Raw genomic sequence first — 27,021 nt, 5'->3', positions numbered from 1 at the left:
AAATAATAAAAGGAAAAATTGTTTTAAATAATGTCAAAACAGTTGAAAATATTTATAAATATAGCAAAAAAAATTAATTACGTCTTCACTCGATTTTGATTGATCAAAATCACCAAATCCAAAATAAGGGTCAAATAGGCCACTCAAATGACCAAAACAAGTTTTAACTTAATGATAATCAACGTAACTTTAATTTCATTCTAGAATTCGAAGATTCGATCTTCAATATTCACCCAGAATCATTCTACTAAAAAGAAAGCCAAACAAATACTAACTTAGATTCACATGTTCATCCAACTATATATTTATTATTAATTTAGTTTGAAAAAATAAATACAAAGACACCTTCTAAATAAATAAAACAAAATAAAGAGATCTTAGCAATCTTTTCACATCGTGTAACAACTATATATCAAGTAATAAATAAACGTGGCCAAGTCAACCAACATTCTTTAATCTAAATTCTAATAATACATCGAGATTTATATAGATTTCTATAGCATTTCTATGTTCTCTATAATTAACTTAACTTAGTTGTAATTGACATGATTTTTTTGATAGAAAGCCGTACATGGTAGTTATTAAATTCGGTGGATTCAATTCAAAAAGTCTAATTTTAATTTAAGACGAAGTTGTTGTAGTAAGGAAATATCATTTAATTCGTTTAACCTAATCCATTTTCAATAAATTAAATGGATGATACTGATGACCTAATTAATTCAATAATAGAATCTGCATGTTGTAGTTTATTCATATCATTACCAATTTTTCTTGCCTTTTAGTTTATTCAGCAGAAAAAATGGGCATAATTTCAATGTTTAGACCATTTTATATGTAAATTATATTCCATCATTAGTCAATAGTCACATACCATTTTCGATTCTCAATTTGAAATACTAATTCTATAGGATTGGTCAGATTCTTTTCTTTATTTTAATAAAATCTAAAATATATTTATAAAAAGTTTTTAAAAAATTCATATTCTTTTATATAAAGAGTAATTTACAACCAACAAAAAAAAATACTACAAATATTTATAGTTAATACACCATAATAAGAAAAACTCATGACACACAGTCATTTCTCATAAATTCCATATATATCAGTGTGATTTATTAATTTCAGACCATCTCGATGTAATTAAAATCCGAAATCGAATAACTAAAACTAGAAGTATTTCATCCCAGCACATCTTGAGACAATATGAGATCAAATAAAATAAAGCAAAATATTTTCATCATAGATCGTCTCAATGTCACTAAGATCTGAGATACAATAACTAAAGGAAGAGTTCTTTCATATTAGGGCATCTTAAGGGTATTGTATGTCAAAGATCGTGTATCAAAATTTATGCGATCATGTATTGTGCGCGCGTGGCCAATTCAATCATGACTTGGGTAATTTTGGTATTTTATATTGTAGACAGCGGTGGATCTATAAATCATGGGTAGAAGGGGCATTATATGAAAAAAGAAGGAAATAGTAGACAAGATTCAAACTCAACCGTGAAATTCTAAAGGGGCATAGTCACTATACAAAGGTAAAATTTAGTAATAACAGAACATTATTTAATATATATTGTAATTTAATCTTTCAAAATTAATATTAAAATATAAAATTGAGAATATAAGAGAGGCACGTGTCCGTGGCCTCGTGTTCAAAATTATTATAAGGTGACGGTTTATTATATTAAAGAAAAAAAAAAAAGAAAAGTTCCTAAATTTATATTGGTAAATAATTTGTGTATACATTGAAATTCTATAATTTAAAAGTAGAGAAATGAAAGGTTATTACAAAATTGATTGATTTTATTGAAACCTAAGAGACTAAAAGAAAAAAGAAAAAAACAAAACGGAAGCTTCATGACGATTACCCGAGGGAGAAATCCGGTTTAACCGCTGGAGACGGCGCGTATAACAACACGCATTTAATTAACTCGTCTTCTTCTTCTTCTACTTCGTCTTCTTCTTCTTCTTCAACTCTGTTGAAATGGAGACTCACACAGCAAGGGAGATCTAGTACTATTACAAGTTCCTCTCTCTCTCTCTCTCTCTCAAATCACACTCTCTTTCATTCATGGCGACTCACCATTCGACTCCTCTACAGCCCAACGGAAAGTCAATGGAAAACTCAGAGTGGACGACGGAGGAGGAGGAGGAGGAAGAAGATGACTTCAAGGAGTGTGTTGAAGAATCGAATGGTTCTTTAACGCCTGTGATCAATGATACCTTGGATTGGAATGATGTTGAGAAACAGAAGGTTGCGATCATGAGAGCTTTTGTTGAAAAGGAAGACTCCTCTGCTAAGGTTAACTTTACTTATACTACTCTTCGATTTCTTGTCATTCGCCTGTTTTGATTGCGTGTTTCTTCTGTTTTCATGTTTTAATTTGTGTTCTCGTGTGTTTCTTTTGAAATTTTTGGTTCTTCTTAATGGAAAGATCTCGAGGATTGTTTTTCTCGATATACATTTTACTACGGCTTGTGTTCATTGCTCCAGTTCGATCTGTTCTGTTTTCCTGTTGTTCTGAATTCAATTTGTTGATCAGTTCTTGTCCAATCCTTCTATTGGATCCATATTTTCCCTCCTTTTAAGTACTTTTTTCGGAGGTTAATATGAATTTTACGCTCTTTGGATTTGTCCAAATCTGTAATTCGTGTTATTGTGTTGTTAGAAGTTATTTTTTAAATCCTGATGTTGAATTCTGTGTTGCTTTTACTTCAATTGGCCCACAGAAATTGAACCATACGGATTCTTTGAAACTATTTTTGAAATATTTTGGTAGAGTTGCATATTTTGCGGACTGTCCTTATCTTTTTAAAATATTCAAACATTCAAGAGCAATTAGCGTCTGTAAGAAAATCCTGTGAAACAGAATCTGTGCCGACTAATTCATTTGTTGTTGTAGGGATATTTGTTATGAGAATCGAGAGGATAAATTTTACCTAGACGCGTACAACTTAGATTAACAAGCATTTGTCTCTTCCATTGAAGAACTTGTTAGGATATTCGGATGAATTGCTCTTGTGCAATGAACTTTTTCCACAGAATTCTTAAAACTTTTTACTATTTCCTATGACTTAAGAACATTATGTGCATGCAAACAACTCTTGATAACTTTGTTTTTTGTAAAGATCCTGAACATTTTCTGCATGTTGGCAGGATGTAGATGACTTCATGATCCGAAGGTTTTTACGAGCTCGTGATTTAGACATAGAGAAGGCTTCTGCCATGTTTCTGAAGTATTTGAGCTGGAGAAGATCTGCTATTCCTAACGGATTTATATCACCGTCAGAGATATCAACCAATCTTTCTCACAACAAGCTGTTTATGCAAGGTGTTGATAAGAAGGGACGTCCAATTATAGTTGGCTATGGTAACAGGCATAAACAGGGAAACATAGAAGAGTTTATTCGTATGTTATGACTTTGAACTCATGTGATTTGAATCCAAATTTGATGTTAGTTATTTCACTTTAAAATCACAGATGAAGATTCTGATCAGTTTTATCTTTTAATCTTTTGCAGGTTATGTAATCTTTGTTCTAGAGCAAATAAGTTCCAGGTAATTTCTGCTCCTCAAGTATTTCAGTTGGTTCCAATGGAGAACAGTACCTCTTTTCTAGGGGAAATTTCAAACCTTCTATATTTTTCAGGATGCCAAGTGGGCAGGAAAAGTTTGTGTGTATTGGTGACCTTCAAGGATGGGGATACTCTAACAGTGATATTCGTGGATATCGAGCATCTCTACAAATCTTGCAGGTTTGACATTTGATCAATACTCAAGAAAGATCATACCAAACAGTGTTTTTAAACAGTTGTTTGATTGTTTTGATCACAGGATTGCTACCCTGAGAGGCTGGGCAAGTTGTATATTGTACATGTTCCTTACATATTCATGACAGCATGGAAGATGGTTTACCCTTTTATTGACAAGAAAACCAAGAAGAAGGTAAAATCTCTCTATCACACATTCTGATGGATGACCAAAAATTTGATTGAAAATGAAACTTACCGTAATTTTCAAAATTGAGGTTTTATTATGTAATATTTGCGTTGTATGAAATTATCAAAACGAAACCTCATACACACATGCAAATTTGCCTCTCGCTTTCCACTCCTTTTCTCATAGAATTTAAAATTTTGAGTTTTGTGAAAAGTACTTTTAACCAAAAACTATGCATTTGTGTAGATATGCTTTGTGGAGGACAAAAAGCTGAGATCCACACTACTTAATGACATTGATGAGAGCCAACTGCCTGATGTATATGGAGGCAAGCTTTCACTAGTTCCAATCCAAGACTGCTAAATAAATAACCATCAACACAGTTGCAACGTAAACTGATGCAATCCCAATCGCAATCGCAATCGCAATCACTCACTATCAATCACTCACTCGTAACCCTTCTCTTTTTCTCTACCTTTCTTTTACTTTGTTTTCTAGTGCCTTAAGGTTTAATAAAAGTAGTGTGTAAGCTTTGAATTAACTCTATTCTACTACAGAAGTTCTATTTTAGAAATCATATACTCTCCTATCTATTCTACTACTGAACTCTAAGATTAGTTATTCTTATTGCGATTTTATGAATAATGGCTATAGTTTAATTTGGTTCCTAAAGTTTTCTTTTGCTGTTCTTGGAACATTTTAATATAAGTTTTAAATTCATTCATTCATTGTTGTTAAGATCTTTAATGAAGAAGTGAGATTACTCCTGTTGTAAGAGTTCATTTTATTGAATTTGTCTAAGAATTTAGTCATTATATTCAAGATATATGCAAATTTCCAAAAATTCAAACAATAACATAATATATTTTGGTTTATTCTAATCTATAATATTTTATTATATCTTATAAATATTTTAGTTCAAAATTAATGGACGTTAAAGGTATAGATTTTATTAGAAAAAGAAAGAAATTCATGCCACAAAAGGTAGGTAATTTTCATAATTAAACCAATTGATAAATTTATTATAATTGTTCATTTTAGGTATTTTGTGCCAATTACTAGACATGCATGCTTTCCATAATATTCTTACAAACCTTTAATACCCAAGAAAAAATGTGATACAATTTTTTTTAAAAAAATGATGAAAAAAACATGAGGATTCAAGCATCTCTATGTTATCATCAATATGGCAGAAATTTCAAATCATTCAACCGCAAATTTTCTCAGAGAAAAACAAAACACTACACATAATTGATAACCAAAACGATTGATCTCGAGCACATTTAACAAGTCTTCTTAATACATGGAATTAAGACGAAGATACAAATTTTTGGTTTCAACGTAACTCGGACTCTGACGTTGGCTGCCATACTTACCTATAGTTTGGCCTTGTAGCAGCTGAAGAGTAATAATATGAGGATGGTGGCAAATTTGGTTCACCATATCTAAGATTACTAAAAGCTGTCCCTTGTGGCACACTAGCATACACCATGGGGACTCGCTCCTGAGAGACCACCGTAGGATAGTAAGAATGATGTGGAGATGTCATCCTGTCCTCTACACGATATGGAGGTGGTGAGTTGTTCCATGCTTTTGGCAAAGGAGCAGTATGCAAGGTTGTAGAAGACGGCCGATGGCTATAGAAACCAGGAAGATAATCTGACAAGAACTGTGTTGTAAAATACTGGTTGCCATACACAAATCGATGGTCTCCATGATTCGTCTCATTTGTATTCCGAATACTGTTGAAGTTAAAAAGAAAAACGTATCAATTTATGTAGGTAGGAAGAAGAAAATGCTAAAAAAGATGCCCAAACCAATAGCATAACCACAAATCTAAAATTCCAACTTTCATGTACAAGATGCAAAGTGCCTTGGCAAACCCCAAATGATTAAGCATTCAGTAACAAAAGTAATCAGTTACGTAAAACAGCAAATAATCATTGTGCACTATGATTAATTAAATAAAAACCTAGACCGCCTCAAGAAACTCAGTCTAAAAAGTGTTCTAAATATTTGAGGCGATAAAAACGAATACCTTGCATATGATTCTGGAGGGTGTCTAAAAGATCCTTCAGGAAAATATGCTTGTGCCTGCTCAGGATGATAAGGTTCAAATGGACGGGGATGATGATAAGGTTCAAAATGACGGGTAGGGCCATCTGTTCTTAAGAGCCTAGGCTGCAGTTGTGAATGAGACTGAGAGACGTGGAATCCTGGTTCAAATGGATTATACTTCCCCTGATGGATATCATGCCCATGGTGGACATCATGTTGAGGTCCTGTCTCAAGGATAGGCAGGCAATGCACTCCAAACAACGGTTTCTCAAGAGGATATGATTTAACCGCTTCTTGGGTTCGTGCAGACTTAAATGATGACTGGATCCCCACATTTGGACGAATATCTGATCTCTTAGCAAATGATTTCTTGGGGATTGGGCGGAACAAAGAAATTAGCCTTTTCACCTTCATGATAAAAAAAAAAGCCTCAGCCAATTATAATAAGAAGCATTCTCTTTCATAAAAATAAACATTTGCTTGACAATTACATGAAACCTAGGATTCGAAAGCAATTCAACATAGAGAATTTGGACAACATAACCTGTGTGCTACTGAGCTCCTGTTTAAATTTTCGATGACCGTCGTAATTGTCTTTAATAGCGTGTTTGAAAGCATTCTCGTGAAGAGGCAAGCAATCCTTGAAAATCTCAAACTTCACCTACATCAGAAGTTACCCAAGGAATAAAAAAAATAAGTCAATGAGAACATAAGACGATAGATAATCAATTGGATATTTTGATGCATACATCCCGTCCATCAAGAAGTCACAAATGGACCAGACAGAAATGACTTTCACTCGTTTTCATTATTAATGCCTCAAAACATATCCACCATTCATGCTCCAAAATACCTTTTGAATCTCTCACCAAAATTTCATGCAAATTGTCACCTTTATTTTACAACTACAGCCTACGTTCTCCCATGGGCCATTGAAAATATTTTGTAATTTCCTTTGGATAGGGTTATCTTCCCCCATCATCACTTCCATCTAGGAACCACAGACACAACACGACATGCATGGTAATTTCTGGAAATGTAAGAAACAAACACGTTGTGGACATACGGACACGGAAAACAGATGACACAACAAAACATGACAGTAATTTCTGAAAATGAAAGAAACGAACAAACACATTTTTTTTCATTTTCTTTAACTGTGTGTATTGAAATAGAAACTTAACTAGTCAACAAAGTTACACCTTGTGACTACTATTTCACGGTCCGGTCTTATGCACACCCATAGAAAATCCCCACTTGCATGTCACCTACACTAACACATTCGATCTCTATTTTTAAGGAAAAATGCATCAAATGACAAAAACATTTAGAAAAAATAGCTCATGGCACCTATTGTTTGCATATTACGACAAAATTAGTGATATCAGACGACTATCAAACGGTAATCATAGGGCTGTCGAAGGACTATCGGATTATCAGCTTTTAAATTTGCTACTTTTGCAATTTAAAAAATGTAATGATATGAGACCCATTATCATAACAAAAATTTGCTATTGTTGCAAGACCACCTATTTTGAATTCATAAAAAGCATGCATGGCCTAGTTTAATTTTATAATATATTGATTTTAGAAATCAATCTTTTTTTATAAAGAAACAAAATAATTAAGAAAAAAATATAAAAAAATACAAGGACGTACAAAAAGCAAACCCAACAACACACCCCAACAAAATGAAGGGAGCCAACTAAGTAAAATGGTTCCTAGAGAATAGTTATAAAAAAAGCTTCAAAACAAAAGCCTAAAGGGACACAAGAAACCTGTCCAAAGATTAAACCTTGCGAGGATCCATCCCAAACTCTTATCAATCCCCCCCCCCCAAATATCCCAACCAATCGCACACACCTCAACCCACCAAAGAAAGTGGACTATCTGTGAAAGGCGAATGGAGGAGGAACTCTTCAATTGTCACACGAACATCTCTCTGCTCAACAAAACTAACATCGCACCCATGCAAGAGGAAGCTCCATAAAGTCTTCGAATACTAAAAATCCTAGAGAAGATGATCTTGTCTTCCTCAACCTTTTCAACAGAGAATACAGAAGTGAAGTCCTCCTAACAAGCCTATCAAAAGTAAGAAAAACTTGCCAAATAAAAAATCTAACTTTCCTAGGTTTCTTAATCCTTCATATCACATCACATACGAATTCCGGATTTCGGATTCCGCTGTAAGAAAGGGATCCAACAACCTAAAGAAGGATTTACAAGAAAACTCTTTGCTAGGATTTGTACTCCCAAGTACAAGCATCCCTCCTCCCCACCCTAAAGGAGATAGACACATAATTCTCAAAACGACCCTGAAAACCAAAGATCGTGCGGTTTCCCAAAGAAGATAAGTCGTACAGATGAGAAGAGACAAAAGAAAGAGCTCTATCATGCACCCAATGATCCTCCCAAAAAAAGTGTCCTTCCCATCTCCCATAACTAGAACAAGTAGGAAACTCCAACAAAATATCTTTATGCAGAATTCGATGTGTGCCTTTAACCCCTTTCTCTACCAATTCAAAAGGATGGTTACCATGCTTGCTCACAATGATCCTACACCACAAAGCTTCGAGCTCAAGGGTAAAGCACTACAACCAATTAGCCAACAATGCTCTGTTACCCTTAAATAACCAACCAACCTCCAACCTCTCCCTAGCGCACAAGCCTCCCCCTGACGAAGTGAGACCCCTTCCCTTCGTCAATACCCTCCCAAGGAAGTTCCTCATAAGTTTTTCTTAACTCTTACAAACCGAGCTAGGAATCCAAAAACAAGAAAAATAGTACACATGAATGTTGCTCAACACGAGAATTTGATCAGAGTTAACCTTCTACTTTAGAGAAAAAGCCTTTCTTCCACATAGCAAGCCTCCTTCGGATTTTGCTCATAAACAATGTCCCAGAACGTTGTAGCCCGTGGATGACCTCCCAAAGGAAACCCAAGATAACATGGGAAAAAACCCACCTCACAACCAAACTTATCAACCCACCTTTCCATCTTCTCATGGTCACTATCAATCCCCATGAGCACTTACCCCTATTAATTTATTTTGCAATGTAGAGGTGTTTTGAAATTTCAAATAATTTTGAGTTGGCCATGTGTTTTCTTCCCTTGCATAGGGATTTCAACACTACAATTGGTATCAGAGACGGGTTCCAATCTTATGACCTATGGGTTATGGGCCCAACATTTCATAAAATTTACACAATAACTATTATTATTATACTTTTAAAAAAAATATGCGCATAACAAAGTTTAAATAAACAATTTCTTCAACAATAAAATACTAAAATAACTTAAAAAATTAGTACTCTTATTAAGTAAATTTTTAAAGAAACACAAAAGTGTTCAAAATAAAATTTAATTGAAAAACAACTTTTAATAAAATTAAATATAAAAACCCAAACAATATTTGCCTATGAATTTTAAAAAACGAATCATATATTGGGCTTGTCAATGGATCAACCCATTACTTATTCAAAATTTCATCCAATGAACTAAGTCCACATATGAGAACCACGAGCTAAAGCTATCAAAGGTCTTATGGGCCTAAACCCATCTCCAAATAATGGTTTAGGCTTACGCTCTAGCCAAGCTCAAAGCATCACTTTTCTAGGTCAAGTTTAACTTGAGTGTAACTTGGAACTCAAAGACAAAATCATACAACCTATAGAATATTTTGATCGAGGTTGTAGATCTAGGAGAGCTTACAACCACCTGATGTGTCTCCAATGCATAATGAAACACAAATGTTCACACAACATACATTATATGCTTAATTCATAAGGCAAAAGGCATTGCCTAACATGATAACTAAATAATTTCAATGATATGCTTGATTCAAAAGTCTTAATTGAGAAGTTTGAACTAGTCAAGGAACCCTTGCCACTAAACAAGGAGGGTTTCCACCATAACGTAGCATATCGAGTTGTAAACTTGAGTTTTAAACCTCCCCATCCTTGCTGAAGACAAAAGTTAGCATATTATGCACACATCGAGTTATACACTCGAGTTTTTCCATATCAATAAAGAAAGGGAGCATAAATGCTTGCATAAATCTTAGTTTTATAAAAAAAACCACCCATCTTATTTCAAATCTAAATAAGGGTAGTCTTTTTTACCTGTGCTTGAAATTGTCCATTGAAAGCCGTTGGTTCCAAATCCAATGCACCATTGCCGGTAGCTTGATAGATTCCATAAAGAAGCTTCAAGTCAATGTCAAACAAAAATAGCTTAGTGTCAGAATTGATATTCTTCACAACTTCAATTTTCCCTTTTGGTAAGCCAAAAACACGATATTGATAACATTCCGGCTTCGTTTTTCCATTGCACATAAAAATGAATCCTGAGGTGCCTTTGTTCCCCTCTACTTTCTCGTGCTTCTTCTGATCATTACCAGGAGGGATTGAAGTTGAAATTGAAGCACAAGTTGGACCATTAACAAGATCTTCTATAGTAGTATAGCCAACATTTAGAATGGAAGCTTTGCTCATCTTCCTTGACTTCTTCTTCTTAATAAGTTCATTAGCACCTTTTTTTGAATGATCCAAAGGTTCTTCACCCTTTTTACCCTTCGACGCTTTCCCTCTCTTCTTCGTCATTGATGACTGCCATAGCTTAAACAATCAAAACGGTTGCATATTTACAAGAAAAAAATCTTTGAAAAAAGAACTTAGGGATACATTATCAACCGATGAGGTTTCACAAATGAACTTGATTCAATGTTATCTATGATGAACTTGTTATAGAGCTTTAAAAATTATAGCAAAATTCGTGAGCTTTCTAAAATGCTTCAAATTTATGTGACAATAACTTGTTTGTGCTAGCTAATTTAACGAAAAGGTGATGAGGCATTTTTAAATGGTTGTATGTATATCACAATAAAATTTATGTGCTAAAGATAATTATTGTTAGATTTCCATTGGATACCCCTTCCTCGTCGCTCCTCATGCCTTCAGCTTAATAATCATTTTCACTCTTCCTACCTCTAAAGGACAACAAACTAGACCTAGGTGCTCATCCCCTTTTGAAACATACTAAAGCAATACTAGAGAACAACAAACCCATATAAGCAACGAAATGAGCATTTAGCAAACAATCAAGTAAAAGCAAGATTGAATAGCAACTTTGAAAAGCTAGAGCACGAACAATGACAAATAGCAACACTAAGAACTTTTTTAGTAGCCACCTTGTTCCTATGTCTCTCCACCTTGTTCGTATCTACCCTTCTTCCCATGTTGTTCTTATGTCTCTCCACATCTTATCACCGCTCTAGCATGAAAAACTAAATTCGGTAGCCAAAAATGAGACAATTAGAAGAGTGATGAACCAAATTAGAAACAAAAACCAAGCAACAACCCCAAACCAGCACAACGAGCAAATGCTAGATAACAACTTCCTGTGCTTAGTCATTTCATGTTTAGAAGAGGGGCGGTAAACCCAAGAATAAGGAAGGTTGACTAGGTAAGAAAAAGGATGAGTGAGAGCAGCTAGGCATGGAAGTAGGAGAGAGCAAAATAGGAAGGAAAGAGTGCATACATGTTATTTTTAATTAGTTTTGGTCCACCTCAAAAAGTAACATAAAGTTCTTGTCCCATGGCCATCGAACTTTAAAATAGTATAAAATCAAATTTAAAAAGGTTGCATCGTCTTTTTTTAACTTAGCAAATGGAAAGCCAATTCACACCAAAAGATCGCCAGGAGCGAAACATATCAATGCTTGATATGTTCTTTACCCCGGAATAGATATTTCAAACACCTCATGTCACATCAAAAGAATGCAAAAAAGGACACCATGTCACACAATTTACTCCCTAACCACTGTAATATAGGTCTGAAAGGTCCCACGAGCTGGCAATCAACTTGTGCTAACCAGATCTTATTCTATGTTGTGTAGACTCCCTTGCTTTTCCCTTTCTTTTTTTCATTGGAAATGATTATGCTATTAGAGTGTATCAATGTTGGCCTGGACACTCGTAATACTGAAGCCGCCACCACCACCTCCCAAACGAGCCATGACATCTTTGTTGCCTCCCTTCTCCTTGCATCTCTGAAAGGTACTTTTCACTCTCCTCTCACTCCATTGATTAGTCAATCCTTCCAATTATTGTTTGTTACTTGACATTTAGGCCTGTCTCACATTGCTCAATTTTCTTGTACTTTTGAAGATCGCTCTTCTCTAATCCATCAAGTACTCAATTTCTATGACCTAATCCATTTGGTTTTTTTCTTGTTTGATTGTTGAATTGAAACCTTTGTTTCAAAACTAGGAAACTCGAATCTTGTAACATGTACAAATTCACAATAGATTGATATTCTTGAACTCGAGGAAACCAAAATAGATTGAGTAGAAATAATTTATTCCCTACATTCACTAATTCACATTTATGCTTTTATCTAGTGATGAAGAAATTTGGTTATCCTCTCATGAGTAAATAAAAAGGATGAGTACATGTAAACATAACACTTAAAAGATGACTACTGGCCAGTCAACTTTCAGAGGACCAATTCATGTAGTACAGCAAATGATTCAGAGGAATTTACTGCAAACGCATCGCTGCTAAATGGAACAAAATGCTTTCAAGGAAAAAGAGAGGAAGAGGGAAAGAGGGTAGTCACTGTGAGAATCAATCTCAACATGATAAAACCAAAAGTTAAATCACGAAAGCGATCAAGATAGAACATATTTGTTTGACATCATTAAATCAGCCCTCAACAACATATCGCTGCAGTAGTCAAATACCAAAGATCCCACAGCTATTTCATATCAGTAATGATGTTATATAAATGACAATAGCAATGATGTGATATAACCCCATTAATCTTACCCTCTACAACACAGATATTTCATTTCTGCTTCTACCGAGTGTTTTTTAGGTGAGGCCGTGAGGGTAGACCATTACCCATTATTTTCTCTCATCTTTTCTCATTCACTCCGTTGTCTTTTATTATTTTTATTCTTCTATTCGCTTGCCACTAATATTCTTATTTTTAGGTGAGGCCGTGAGGGTAGACCATTACCCATTATTTTCTCTCATCTATTCTCATTCACTCCGTTGTCTTTTATTATTTTTATTCTTCTATTTGCTTGCCACTAATATTCTTATTTTTCAGTCTCTTCTCTTCCTACTTGATGAAGATAAACAATTCTAGAGATGATGTTTGCTGGAAACCATCATGAAGTAGTGTTTTCAAAGCATAAGGTGCGTCTTGAGGTGACAAGTCCTCGACACCTTCAGCAGGTGGCGACAAAAAAGTGTCGCCTAACTAGAGCAAGGCGCAATGAATAGATAGATACATGCAAAATATGTTTATGGAGTGCATAAATTTATATAAATATAGTCATCTAAACAGTCAAAAGACTCAAATGTTTAGTAAACACCCAAAAAGATCACTTAAAAGTTTTTTGAAGATCACCAATCGTAGTACATATTTGGTGAAGTATTTTCGCATATTTAACCAGTGACTGCCCCAAAACTTGACGAATAAAAAAAAAACCCACAACCTCCTTCAGAGACCAAGAACGTTTACTTTAGCAAGCTAGATTTTAAGGAAATCACATCAGTAAATAAAAAGGATGAATACATGTAAACAGAACACATAAAAGATGATTACTGGCCAGTCAACTTTGAGAGAACCAATTCCTGTTGTACAGGGAAGGATTCAGAGGAAGTAACTGCAAATGCAGCGCTGAAAAATGGAACAAAATGCTTTCAAGGAAAAAGAGAGGAAGAGGGAAAGAGGGTAGCCACTGTGAGAATCAATCTCAACATGGTAAAACCAAAATTTAAATCACGAAAGCGATCAAGAGAGAACATATTTCTTTGACATCATTAAATCAGCCCTCAACAACATACCGCTGCAGCAGACAAATACCAAAGATTCCAACAGCTATTTGAATTCAGTAATAAGAACAACAATTCAAGAAAGGCAATTTTCATTTTAAAAAGAACCAAGAGAAAGAAAAAATTGAAGATCAAAACTCGAGAAAATTAGAAAATTCAAATGAAATAGAAGACGAGAGACTATCTGCCCATGATTAATAAGAACAACACGGATGATAAAATTGATATAACCAAAGAAAAATAACACGAAATTAATGGAAGAAAGCTTCGAAATACCTGGAAACGTAGCCTCTGAAAACTCCGCTGGCGACGATTAGGGTTGCGGCAGACAGGAAGGGAAAAATGAATCGACGATATCGACCAAAGGAAAGAGGATATATTTATAAAACCCTTCAGCTTTCAAGGCAAATTGTTTATTTTTCTAAATTAATAGAAAATTCTGGAAGAACGGTAAAATAACACAATTTTAGTTTTCATTTTCAAAACTAACACATTTTTAAATCTCGTAAAACTATTTTTTTCGATAAAAAATTCATTAGGTAAGATAATAATTACACTAAAACTAAGTATTTAAAAAGTCATTGTTTGTGAGTTGTAATAATTTGTGTTAGTGTAGTTGTATTTGGATATAGACCATAAGAACTATTTGTGATAAGGATTAGAATAGTGAATATCAAAAAGTTCTTATGTCTTTGAAAGTCGTGCACTCTGAATTTAGAGCGTAAGAAATTGATAAGATATAAAATTGATATTTTTTTAACGGTAGATCTTCAAAGTGTAAGAAATTGATAAGATATAAATTGATAGATCCCACCAAATATTTGAGTCAAGCAAATAGTAGAGTTTGTAACATCATACTTTTCCTTACTCCTAATTTCAAAATTCTTGGACTTGTTTGGGCTCGTGGTACTAATTATTTTAGTATATGTTTGAATTGAAAGATTATTATTGTTTGAATTATTACCGTATAATTTGATATTTTTATTTTACTCGAATTTTAAAATAAAATTTCATAGGTTTTTTCATTTTAATAGTTTTTTTTTATCATAATATAATATGCTAACTTCAAATTAAAATAAAATTATATTTTAATCTTAAATACATTAACTAAAGAATTATAATTTTTTTCATCAAATTTATGTTTGAAAAATGAAAAAAAAAATCACAAAATTTAAATTTTAACTGTTATTTGGTCGTGATGATTTTCCAACGTTGTAAATTTTAAGTTTAAAAGATAATTCTAATGTTTTGGGCCAATCAAAGTGTCCAATAAAAAAACACAAAGATGTTATTAAAGGAAATTAGAGATTTATAACCAAATAGCATTAATAAATATACTTAATCCTTATTTAGAGAGAAAAAAAAGTTAATAAATATACTTAATCCTTATTTAGAGAGAGAACAAGTTAATAAATATACTTAATCCATTTGTTTTAGTATGTCATTTTTACTATTATTACTATGAAAATTGCAATTGATGACTATTTTAGCAATAGTAATTAAGGATATAGCAACATTTTAAAAAAATTGCAAATATAGCAAAACTATCACTGATAGACTTGTATCGCTAATAGACTTAGTATGATATATCAGTGATAGACCAATATTTGTAACATGATTTATTAGCGATAGACTTATATCATTGATACAATTTGACAAATTTTGCTATATTTGTAAATTTTTTTAAATTGTGGTATATACTTAATTAATTTAAATTTAATTGTTAAATTTGCAACTATCCCTTATTACTATTCTTAATGGGACATTGTCATTACACAATTTCAAGCTTAGTTCAATATTTTGTATGTATTTTATAGTTTATTTGATTATTTTATAGGTTTCAAACACATATGAAGTAGAATGAAGCTTCAACGACAAAATGGAGCTAACACGGATCAAAATGAAACTTCAATACATCAATTGAAAACGAGGAGACCAAAGAAATTTAAATGGAAACTAAGAGTCGACATAAAAATTGTTTTGATTCTTTAAAAACAAAAACACCATTATAATTAGCATGGCAAAATTACGTGGCTTTACAATTTAGTAAAAACAATACGAGGATGATTGTATGATTGAACCTTCAAAATATTATTGGATTCTCATAAACGATCGAAAAGTGAGGCTTGAACTTGGGTCTAGCTATAAGGGGCTTGAAAGAAAACTTTACCACTAAGCTATCTAATGATAATGATATTATATAAGTAATAAAGTTGAGGGAGGCTCGAGTTCCCCTAAATTTATACCAATTCCGCTGGTGATTATAATTAAACATATATATTTTTTAGTTTTATCAAAAAAAATTACTATGCATGTTTTTTGTTTTTAATATAAACAAAAAACCAAAAACAGTAACCTACAAATGAACGATTTTAATTTTTAAAAACAAAAAACCAAATAGTGTTCGTGTATATTATCAACCGATGTGATATATAAAACATTAAAATGTGTGTATATGTATATATATATATTGGGTTGTAAGGTTTTCGTTCATTTCATATTTTATTTATTTATTATTATAAAGCTACATAGAAATTAAACATAGTCTTATTAGATTTATTATTGGTAAAAGTAGAATATCAAATTGAAGGGAAATGTGTGTTCAATAATTTCCTTCCTTTGCTCATTAGTAGATACGGCAGATGAAGAGTTTCTTCAAACCCTACAAAATAGTCAAGAAAAAAAGGTGCTCAATTATAATAAAACTCTACTAGGGGTAGAGAGGATCGAAGATGGTTTCTTAAAAAATATATATCTACACGAGAACAAATTGTATTTACAAAGTTTCAACATGTTTCGATCGAATGAATACATTTTTTTACATCAATGAATGAGATGAATAAATTGTCTTAAATGATAAGTTATATGTTCATGTTTTACCTTGGACACAATTTAAATGAACTTTAAAGTATGGTTAATAAAACACACATTTTAACCATTAATTAATAGACTTTAACACTAAACACAACAAGTAATATTTTTATTGAAAAATCAAGGCTAAAAGTATAAATTTTGAATTTAAAAACAAAAATTGAAATAAAACTAAAATATCACGAATAAGATGGAATATATTTTAAATCTAAGGAGCCAATTGAAACTAAACTCAAAACATCTATTAATAATATAAATATAATGAATTGTTCTTTTATTCAATCTTTCAACTTTAATTTAAAACGTTGTAAAAAATGTCCCAATTAGTAACTATTTCGTTTTTATATATATATTTTTAAAAACTAGGTCTACTTTCTCCAAATTTCATATAATTCTTAACTACAATATAGTTGATTTTTTTTGTCAAATAATTAAAAAAGAAAATTAAGCTACTTTTTAAATTAGCTTTCAAATTTTGTCTTTCTAAAAATAAATAATAAAAGAAACTAAAAAGTAGATAACAAAGGAACAAAGTTGGAGATGAGAGAGTATTGTCTAAAAAACTTAATTATTGTTTTTGAAAAAAACAAAAACGAAACAAATAGACCTAAAATAATTAACTTTTTTTTTCAATAATAAATGGAAAAGAACGAGAAATAAGAAGTAATAGAAGAAAATAAGAGCTTTTTAAAAAAAAAAATTTGAAAAACAAACTATTTAATACATAAAACAAAATCAATCAATTCAAATATTAAATATTTTGTCAAATGTTCTAAACGAAGAAAAAGAACGAGAAAGAAAAAACCCTAAACATAAAAAAAAAAAAGAAAAGAAAAACAGGTCAGTGAACAAATAGGGGAATGATCGGAGAGTTAAGACAATAATGGAGAGCGAGAGCAGCTTACTGAGTAAAGTCAATGTTAACTTTTCCAGCATCAGGGTTGGCAATCATGGAGAAAGCTTCTTGAGAGAGATCAATGGTGCCTTGGCAACCAGGAGAAGGGCAACGATCAACCACTTTAACAGTGACAGAATTGCCTGTGCATGGCTGTTGAACTCCCAAGTTTGTTGGGCCAGTGCATGTCACTGTATACATTCTCCCACAAGCCTCTCCATTGTTGTATAATCCATCACTTGCTGCTGCTATCATTGTTCCTTGATCTTCAAACCCATAGCATGCAGATGCTACAAAAATAACGTTTCCCATATTAATTATTCCCCATTCTTATTTTAATACTCTTTTAAAGTTGAGTGTGTATAATTAAAATAGATCCCTATTATTAGAAAAGATCGAGAATGTAATTGCTGCAGTTAGTCATAAACTGAAGAAAAAAGAGAGAATAATATAGTTTTTATGTACTCACGAACATAAGGAGGCGTATAATAAGTTGCTGTGCCTGTTTCTGCATGAGCATAGGAAAGTGCCAAAGCCAAACTCACCACTACCACCACAACCTTCATCAATGCTTCCATTTTGATAGGATTATTTTATCACTTGTAATCTTAAACTCTAATAATAACTCTTCCTTTTTAATTTGCCTATGAATCCTTAATTAAACCCAGTATGAGTTCTTCAATTTATAGATCAGATCATAATCAAGAGTCACGAGACCAAAGTTTTCAACACATTTGGCAGTTCTAACACGCTATGTTAGTAAAAGAAAATTAAAATAATTAATCATGTCTTCCAAATTAGCACGTAATTAGTGCAACGAGACTGTTGAAAAGTTTAAAAAAAACGTAATTAGCTGAAAAATTGGTTCATACGGCAAGGTCTCTGTAATTTTGAACCAAAGTTGGGAAAATGTTTTGTAACTTTACTTTATTGGTTTCATTCTAAAAGTTTGTATTATTGTGTGTATATCGTATCATTCACTTTCTAAAAGCTTTGTTTCAAATGCATGGTTCGATTTTTAGCACTTTTCTCACAATTTCTTAATAATGCATAGTTTTCATCTTAAACATTTTAATTCTTTTAACCATATATATATTTTTTTAGAAAGTAAAGTATCAGCATTATAAACAAGAGTGTCTTTTTAGTTTACTAGCATGTGATGGGGTAAACTCAAAACGTATATGTTTGTATCAATTAAGTCATGCAATTGTTGGCAAACATGTATAGTGTTTTAGTAATTTTAATAACAAATTCCTATACGCTTCAAATTTCTTCCTTTTAAAAAGAATAAATTGTTTTTTAAAAAATTGATGTAAAGTGAACTTGACTTAGTGGTATTGACATGACCATATTTAGAGATAGAAACTTCAATCTCATTTTTTTTTTGTTTCAGATTTTTTTTATAATGTGTAACGGGTAAAATTGTGTAACCTGAGGTAGGATTTATTGTAGTTAAACGAATAAACTCTCACGAATCGTCCAAATATCAAGTTGAATGAGTAGTTCCCTTGGCTTCTTCCAGAAGATCTTCATGGTTTGCAAATAGGTGGCAATTTAATTAATAAAATTCAATGAGAACATATATATATATATATATATATATCAAGAACGTAAACAAAATATTATAAAAAAAAAATACAAGGTAGAAGTAGACCACAAATATCTATAAAGAATATTAATAATACAAATATGGATAAATATAATAAAGTAAAAGTCCTTTACGTCCAACATTAATTATATGTACTGAGTCCTAAGTCAAGTATGATGCTGTTAAAAAGCATTTTAAGGCAAAGGTTTGAATCTTAAAAATGGTAAAGACGAGTGAATGACTTAGATCATGATAATGTTTTGAGGCCAAATTTTATGTTTTATAAATAATTTATCACCAAAAAAAGTTTGAGTAAACCATTTTCTTTTAGTTTTTTTTTTATATATATATACAATATAAGGTTTAGGATTTGAATCACAAATTTTGAATATATAGAGATCATTGTAATTGAATCTCTAGGCATATTAGACTATTGTGTGTTATTCATGAAAAGTCAACTTTAATTTGTTGTATTAACTCCTACCACTACCATAATTAGTTTTATGCATAAATACATCTTTGTTTAACTTTGATCCATCATATTGTTAATAACTCAAACATAATACCTTCCTACTTTCCTTTCATGTGTGCTTAGCCAACTATAATCACTGACCCGATAAAGTTTTAGAAAACTTCTTATGGTAGCCTCAAGTGCCATATACACAGTACTTAAAATGTTCATCAGGATCAGTCTCTAACTCATATTATTGAGTACCATGTGATTGAAAATATTAAACACTTCACCATATTGTGCTTAACAAACAGAATGATTCTCTTGGGGATCTTCTCATCACGAATAAAATGTAGCTTCATGGGCCCTCCATACCCTTTTGTAACTAATATCCACCACGTACTACTTGCAAAAGTCTTGAACTATTTCCTTCTGTTTATAACCATGCGACTAACATCCTTGTATTTCTAGTTAATCAGTTCAACTATGGCCCAACTTTTAGCTTGTTTAATTATGATCCTATTTTTGTAAAACCATCTTATGCATGTGTGTGCGCTAACATATTTAGTAATTCTTGAACATATAAGAACCTTTCATTTTAATGGTCATGACTTTCCACATGCAGCTAATCAATTCTACCATTCTTAAAACATATAACTTCTTAATCAATCTATCTAACACAACATTGGTTGTTTCTTCGTAATGGAAAAGACACAAAGTTTCTTAGTAAAACCTTTTTTTGCTTAAAAACAAATTACACCAATGCCTAGATCATATCTTCTACAGTAGACTCGAGCATTAGTTTTCAATACGCTTCCTCTTCTTATATAACTGACACATGGTTCATCACTTTCTACTAAATTCGTGCAGCTGCTCATCGTAAGTTGTCGGGTTATACTATCACCAAACGGTCTTTAGACACGCCTTGACTTTACATTCAAAGTCGAATCCACCTCTGTTGGTCATCCAGTTCTGATCATTCGTCAAGCCAACAAGATCTCTGCATGTTCAACGCATTAACAATCACTACCTCAGATACCTCCATATCCTTCACATTAATGTTGACATCTCAGAATATATTCATTGACATGTCAACGTCATAGGTACATACTCATCATGATTAACAAAAATAACCTTAAATAGATAATATGCATGTGTCCATAACTATTGGAAATCTCGACATTAGCTCATATAATATCTATGATATTTGAAAGAATCTATGTGGGACTTTTAGCCCAATACTCCCTATCAAGACATAATCTCTAGCTGTCATTTCATTTTGTACATGATTACACACAGTTTTGTAATTAGCTTCTTTACTTGGGTGACTACTTTATTTAGCATTCATTTGTATTAGGTACTGTAATCTATTAGTTTACATTAACTCTCTATTAAGCTATGGGTTTGCTTTCTTCTCCTTCTTACATTGATTGTATATATTTAAGCTAGAGACTAAACCTTTTTCATAAGTACATACTTATTTTGGTTCTAAAACTCAACCTAAGTTATCAGATAATTTTCACTTCATTTAGGAAAACAAATGCTTGAGCATATTTGTTAAATAATCTTGATACTTAATCTTTTAAAAATGTTTTTATGATCATAAAAACCACTAAAATAGATCATAAAAACTTAGTTTAGTTGAGGTTAGCATTTGCTGAAGACCAGAAGTTTGTGGTTCAAATCTTCATCCTCATAAGAGAGCTGTAATTACAATTCCGATGCAACAACGTACCCTTTATGTGAAGTGTACAACTTCTCAAATAAATGAAAAAAATATCAACCCATTTGGAAAGGAGTTTTCTTTAGCCATTACAAAAAAGAACTGTTGGTATTTTCTTCTTACCGTCGTTATCTATGCTTTCTGTTTAACATTTGTGATTGCGTGACGAGTACTCACTTCCATGCTTTTTCAAATACGATAGTTAAGATACACTTTATTTAACTTTTACATATTCATCACAATTCACCTATAGTATTTTTGAGTATATATAGAGTAAGTATAGATAGATGTATTGTAATGGAAAGAATTTAAACTGAAGATATAGGTGTGTGTGTGTACTACAGTTGTTAGAGACGTTTGAATGAGGCCAGGCTATCATACTAGTCGGTATTAAATGAACATTTCCAACCTCCAACCTATAAAAGCTTTACAGAATTCTAATATTCAATTCTTTTTTTCATTTGGTTATAAATTCTCATACTTCTTCAACCACATTTACCCAAACTCTGCTCCAAACCATAAATGCACTCTCCAATTCCTCCCCTTTTCCTGTTTTAGTTCATTAATTTAACACTTCCATAACACCCCCATACCCAAAATAAAACTAATTAAATTATATTAAAACTACCGGACCCGTTTACTCTTTCGTTCTAAAGACGTGTGTAAGAGTGACTTTAGTCTTTAAAGATAATAATTTGTTTGTAAGAAGATATATCAAACATTGAGTTAAATACCATTTTAGTTTTGGTAAGCATACGATACGCGATACAAATATGACTAAAAAACTAAAAGAATATTAGAATTATCAAAATATTAAAGAAGCATTAGAAGAGTGAAAAACGGATTTTGATTGAATATAAATCAATTTTAGTCGTCCCAAAATCACTCAGAAACATACCCTTCCATAGTTGGGATTATGAAAAATAAATTTCTAACCAAGCAAGCGGTGTCCAAGAACAGTTGAAACAATTCTCCCTACCCTAATCCTATAGATAGAGAGAGGTTTTGTCTTTAAATTGAGGCCAATAATAATGACTATTTTTGCTTTGTGGTAAAGAAATTGATTGGTTTCTGATTTTCTTGTGTGGTGGCCTACACTTGTTTGGTTGGATGTTTATTAATTAGGCACTCAAAATCACTCACTAACTGTCAAGAAATATGTCCTTATAACCAAAGATATTTCTTTCTTCACTGTGTGAAATCAAACTCCCAGATAATGCTACTGCAAGATATTAGATTCTTCTTTTGACAAATCTCACAAAAAGGTTTGCAGAAAATTTTTCTTGTTTTCAATTCTTATAATTAGTGTCAAAATAGTGAGTGAAAGTGTTCGTTTGATTCTTTTTAGAAGTATGGGAAGTAGAGAAATAAAATCACTTCATGAGGTGAATGAAACACCTGTGCTTGGTAGATTAGATGAACATTCTGAATCATTTCAAAGGAAGAAACTTGGGATGTTTTTCATCGAATCGGACGATCGGAGGACGGCATTTGGGCGTGGTTATACTGGAGGAACGACTCCGGTTAATATCCGTGGCAAACCTATTGCTGATCTTTCAAAGACTGGTGGTTGGATTGCAGCCTTCTTTATTTTTGGTAAGTAGAGTTGCAAAAAGAAAAGGGTACTTCTTGTTTTGTTTTTTAGTATTTTGACTTGAAAAAGATGTTAAAATTCAATCTTGTTTTTGTTTACTAGGGAATGAAATGGCGGAGAGAATGGCTTATTTTGGGCTTTCAGTGAACATGGTAGCTTTTATGTTCTATGTAATGCATATGCCATTCACTACTTCATCAGATGCAGTTAACAATTTCCTTGGTATCTCACAAGCCTCCTCTGTTCTTGGTGGTTTCCTTGCTGATGCATATCTTGGTCGATACTGGACGATTGCGATCTTTACTACCATTTATCTTGGGGTACGTTATGAAAACTTATAAAACTCCATTCAAAGCTATAATATGGGGAAGATATTCAATTGATCGAATCCTTGGTTTTGTACTTAATGCAGGGCTTAGTAGGAATAACTCTATGTGCTACGATTAGTACATTTGTACCAAATCAAGCGAAATGTGATCAATTATCACTGCTTTTAGGCCGATGTGAGCCAGCAAAACCATGGCAAATGACTTACCTTTACACAGTCCTTTATTTGACAGGATTTGGGGCTGCTGGTATAAGGCCATGTGTTTCTTCATTTGGGGCTGATCAATTTGATGAGAAAAGCAAAGATTACAAATCTCATTTAGATCGTTTTTTCAACTTCTTTTACCTTTCTGTTACTGTTGGAGCCATTATAGCCTTCACTGCTGTTGTTTACATACAAATCAAGCATGGATGGGGTGCTGCTTTTGGCTCTTTAGCCATAGCTATGGGCTTTTCCAATGTCGTCTTCTTTCTGGGTACTCCTTTGTATCGCCACCGGTTGCCGGGAGGTAGCCCTCTCACACGAGTTGCTCAAGTTCTTGTAGCAGCATATAGGAAGAGAAACGCCTCGTTTTCTAACAGCGAGTTTGTTGGCTTGTTCGAGGTTCCCGGAAAGCAATCTGCCATCAAAGGTAGTGGAAAGATCCTTCACACCGATGATTTCAGGTAAACTATCCGTTCGTTATTCACATGTAGAGTAGTTGAGTTAAAAATTCAAGGATCTCTAAACTTTCTTGAACACAACAATTTAATTAACCGAAATACAACTATATTTTTATCAACGCAAGTTGTTTTAAGTTTAGTGGTGATTTAACGATGGATTGCAGATGTTTGGACAAAGCGGCACTACAATTGAAGGAAGATGGAGGGAATCCAAGTCCATGGAAGCTTTGCACAGTGACACAAGTTGAAGAAGTGAAGATTCTTTTGAAACTAATTCCAATACCAGCTTGCACAATAATGCTCAACTTAGTCCTAACAGAATATCTCACTCTTTCAGTTCAACAAGCTTACACAATGAACACTCACATAGGCCGTCTTAAACTTCCTGTCACATGTATGCCAGTTTTCCCTGGCCTCAGCATATTCCTCATACTTTCTCTCTACTACTCGGTCTTTGTTCCGCTCTCTCGACGCATAACAGGGCACCCCCACGGCGCGTCTCAGCTCCAGAGGGTTGGCATTGGTCTAGCGATCTCGATATTGTCGGTCGCTTGGGCTGGGGCATTCGAGAGATATAGAAGGAACTTTGCTATAAGAAGTGGATATGAGGCAAGTTTTTTGAGTCCTATGCCTAATTTGAGTGCTTACTGGCTGCTCATTCAGTATTGTCTCATTGGCATAGCTGAAGTGTTCTGCATTGTTGGTTTGCTTGAATTCTTATACGAGGAAGCCCCGGACGCGATGAAGAGCATTGGATCGGCGTATGCTGCTCTCGCGGGTGGTTTGGGTTGCTTTGCGGCGTCGTTGTTGAATAGTATTATAAAATCTGTCACGGGGAGTCCGAACGGAAGGAATCCGTCTTGGCTTTCGCAAAATATTAACACGGGACGATTCGACTACTTCTACTGGCTTCTCACTGTGATGAGTATCATCAATTTCTGTATTTTTTTGTACTCAGCTCATAAGTACAAATATAGGAAAGATCATGAGGTTGGAGAAGGAATAATGGAAAATGGAATGCATGATAAAATGTGAGATTCCATCCATATCATTGCTTACAGTTTATTTTTAGAAATGTAGAAAAAGAAACCAAACCTACTTCTTCTATATTTATTCACAGCTTTAGTAATAGTAAAGAAAACAAAACTTATTTCCATATCCTTCTTGTTACAACGTATACTATCAAGTTTGAAATTAGAGGTATGATCTTGGCGGAGAAGAATCACACTACTCGTTTCGTTGAAAAGAATATAAAATGTCATGATCATGCAGCTGTTTGGAATTAGAATTGAGTATTGGAATTTAATGTCACCAACCAATTATATAGTTGGCAATAATAATTATGATGAAATTAAATGCTCAGCAGTGTGCAACTACAAAGTTTTATTTTATTGTCTTATTATTATATTAAAATTTAAATTTAATTTCAAACATTAATTATGACATCTCTTTGTAAGGACCTAAACCTTTGAACATTTTATGATTCCAACCTTCCTTCCATCCCCATTTTGCTTTAAAATTGTTTAGTAAGAGTTGGGTTGGATAACTATTTCTTTTTTAGTTTTTAAAATTTATGTTTGTTTTCTCGTTTTTATTTTTTTTTTATAGGAAATCGGTGAATTTAACCTAAATATAAATATAAAAATAAAATTTTAGAAACTATATATTTTTATTTTTTAAAATTTTCTAAAACTTAAATTGATTTTTGAAAACATCCGTAGAAAAGTGGACAACATAATGTAATTTTATTTGATGTTTGGTCTCCAGATCTTTTTGTAATTATGCCAAAATTTTCATTAGTCAATGATTTTAGATTAAAAAAACCTTAATATATCTTTTTGTTTTTGTTAGAATACTTGATTTTAGATTAGTAAGATGAATTTGAGTATTGTAAAATGATTAATGGAAACTAGAAAGTTAGGAAACAATAATATATTAAAAATTATTTGGTAACATTTTCGTTTTCGTTTTTTTTATTTTTGAAAATTAAATGTATTTTGTCTTAAGACTAGATTATTAGTTAAATTTTATAAAAGCTTTATTTTCAAAATCTAACTTAATTTTTTAAAGAACTGGAAAAAAGGAAAATATTTAAAGGTAGAAGTAGAGTTTATATATTTAATTTTTATAAAAAAATAAAGTAAAATGATTACCAAATAGTGGTAAATAACTAAAATAAAATATTTAAAAGTTTATAGATCAATCTTATTAAATAAAAGAAAGTATAAAAAATTGATCCTAATTTAGGCTTTTTAATTCCAGAGATTTTATTCTCATTTCCAACTATTTTTTCTTTGAATAAAGGATCACAAAGTCTCCTCGTTCAATGTCATCCATAATTTCACTTTGAACACATAAAAAAATTAAGACGTTTGAAGACGTAAAATCAAAAGTTTATGGACTAAATTTCACAGGATAGCAAACCGATAATCAAATAAACGTAACCATGATATTCATAAACTTTTTGAAAGGGAAGTCGTATTTATTTTCTATAAGTAAATGACAATATATCCATCTCGCAATCAAATCAAGAGAATAGAGTGAATAATTTGTCGTAGTAGAAGGGGTACTTTGATAATCTATCTGCTGATAATATTAATCATATACTAATGAAAGTAGGAAGATAATTTCAGTAGTGATCCTCAAAGAAAAGTCTAACAAAATGGACAATTCAAGTGACAATAGAGTAGTAGAGGCGTAATCACTTTACCCTAATCGTATGCAAAGATTATACTCAATAATCACTTTCATACCCAAACTACAAGACAGATTCTATCAAATAATTTTCAAAATACTACACTCCAAAAGCAAATAAGTATTCTCCCCTTTGGTCGAAAACATATTTCTTAATTGATAGTCTTTTAAACTGTTAAACGATAGCTAATAATAACAAAAATATCTTTGGTATATAATAGTAAAACTAGAATGCAATTGTATTATAAAAGTGATGTAATAAATACTAGAGATGATTTTGGCTAGAGTGATGTAAATAACATAAGATAATAAGAAGAAAAGAAAACAAGGCCAAAAATTAACAAAAATTCGAGCCGAAAATAATACC

The 27,021-nt window shown here is 32.4% G+C and overlaps 4 protein-coding genes across 6 annotated transcripts; 2 read left to right on the top strand and 2 right to left on the bottom strand.

The window, feature by feature from the left end:
• Positions 1 to 1,816: 1,816 nt before the first annotated feature.
• On the top strand, positions 1,817 to 4,624 carry LOC101205539 (phosphatidylinositol transfer protein 3). Its single transcript, XM_004152114.3, has 6 exons — positions 1,817 to 2,307; positions 3,163 to 3,415; positions 3,528 to 3,564; positions 3,656 to 3,761; positions 3,841 to 3,951; positions 4,192 to 4,624. The coding sequence occupies exons 1-6, from the start codon at positions 2,077 to 2,079 to the stop codon at positions 4,306 to 4,308; spliced, it is 855 nt and encodes a 284-aa protein (XP_004152162.1). The 5' UTR covers positions 1,817 to 2,076; the 3' UTR covers positions 4,309 to 4,624.
• Positions 4,625 to 5,069: 445 nt separating this feature from the next.
• Positions 5,070 to 14,273, bottom strand: LOC101205772 (hypothetical protein). Of its 2 annotated transcripts, XM_004152115.3 has the most exons (6): positions 14,125 to 14,247; positions 11,193 to 11,288; positions 10,126 to 10,611; positions 6,548 to 6,664; positions 5,984 to 6,411; positions 5,070 to 5,687 (listed from the first exon to the last, which is right to left on the bottom strand). In XM_004152115.3, exons 2-6 carry the CDS (start codon positions 11,238 to 11,240, stop codon positions 5,318 to 5,320), a joined length of 1,449 nt encoding a protein of 482 aa, XP_004152163.1. In that variant the 5' UTR covers positions 11,241 to 11,288; positions 14,125 to 14,247; the 3' UTR covers positions 5,070 to 5,317. The 2 variants fall into 2 exon arrangements, with proteins under 2 accessions (XP_004152163.1, XP_011653007.1); XM_011654705.2 differs by lacking the exon at positions 11,193 to 11,288 and having other exon boundaries at positions 14,125 to 14,273.
• A 3,294-nt stretch (positions 14,274 to 17,567) lies between these two features.
• LOC101204660 (EG45-like domain containing protein) lies at positions 17,568 to 18,253 on the bottom strand. Its single transcript, XM_031884820.1, has 2 exons — positions 18,084 to 18,253; positions 17,568 to 17,904 (listed from the first exon to the last, which is right to left on the bottom strand). Exons 1-2 carry the CDS (start codon positions 18,190 to 18,192, stop codon positions 17,621 to 17,623), a joined length of 393 nt encoding a protein of 130 aa, XP_031740680.1. The 5' UTR covers positions 18,193 to 18,253; the 3' UTR covers positions 17,568 to 17,620.
• Positions 18,254 to 22,516: 4,263 nt separating this feature from the next.
• On the top strand, positions 22,517 to 25,118 carry LOC101206001 (protein NRT1/ PTR FAMILY 6.1). Of its 2 annotated transcripts, XM_011654702.2 has the most exons (5): positions 22,517 to 22,641; positions 22,725 to 22,972; positions 23,073 to 23,290; positions 23,383 to 23,963; positions 24,125 to 25,118. In XM_011654702.2, exons 2-5 carry the CDS (start codon positions 22,729 to 22,731, stop codon positions 24,993 to 24,995), a joined length of 1,914 nt encoding a protein of 637 aa, XP_011653004.1. In that variant the 5' UTR covers positions 22,517 to 22,641; positions 22,725 to 22,728; the 3' UTR covers positions 24,996 to 25,118. The 2 variants fall into 2 exon arrangements, with proteins under 2 accessions (XP_011653004.1, XP_031740724.1); XM_031884864.1 differs by having other exon boundaries at positions 22,559 to 22,972.
• The last annotated feature ends 1,903 nt before the right edge of the window (positions 25,119 to 27,021 follow it).

This window comes from Cucumis sativus, chromosome 4, assembly GCF_000004075.3.
Source record: "Cucumis sativus cultivar 9930 chromosome 4, Cucumber_9930_V3, whole genome shotgun sequence".
Taxonomy (NCBI): Eukaryota; Viridiplantae; Streptophyta; class Magnoliopsida; order Cucurbitales; family Cucurbitaceae; genus Cucumis; species Cucumis sativus.
Note: the sequence above shows the minus strand (reverse complement) of the source record. Positions and strands in the feature narration are given on the sequence as shown.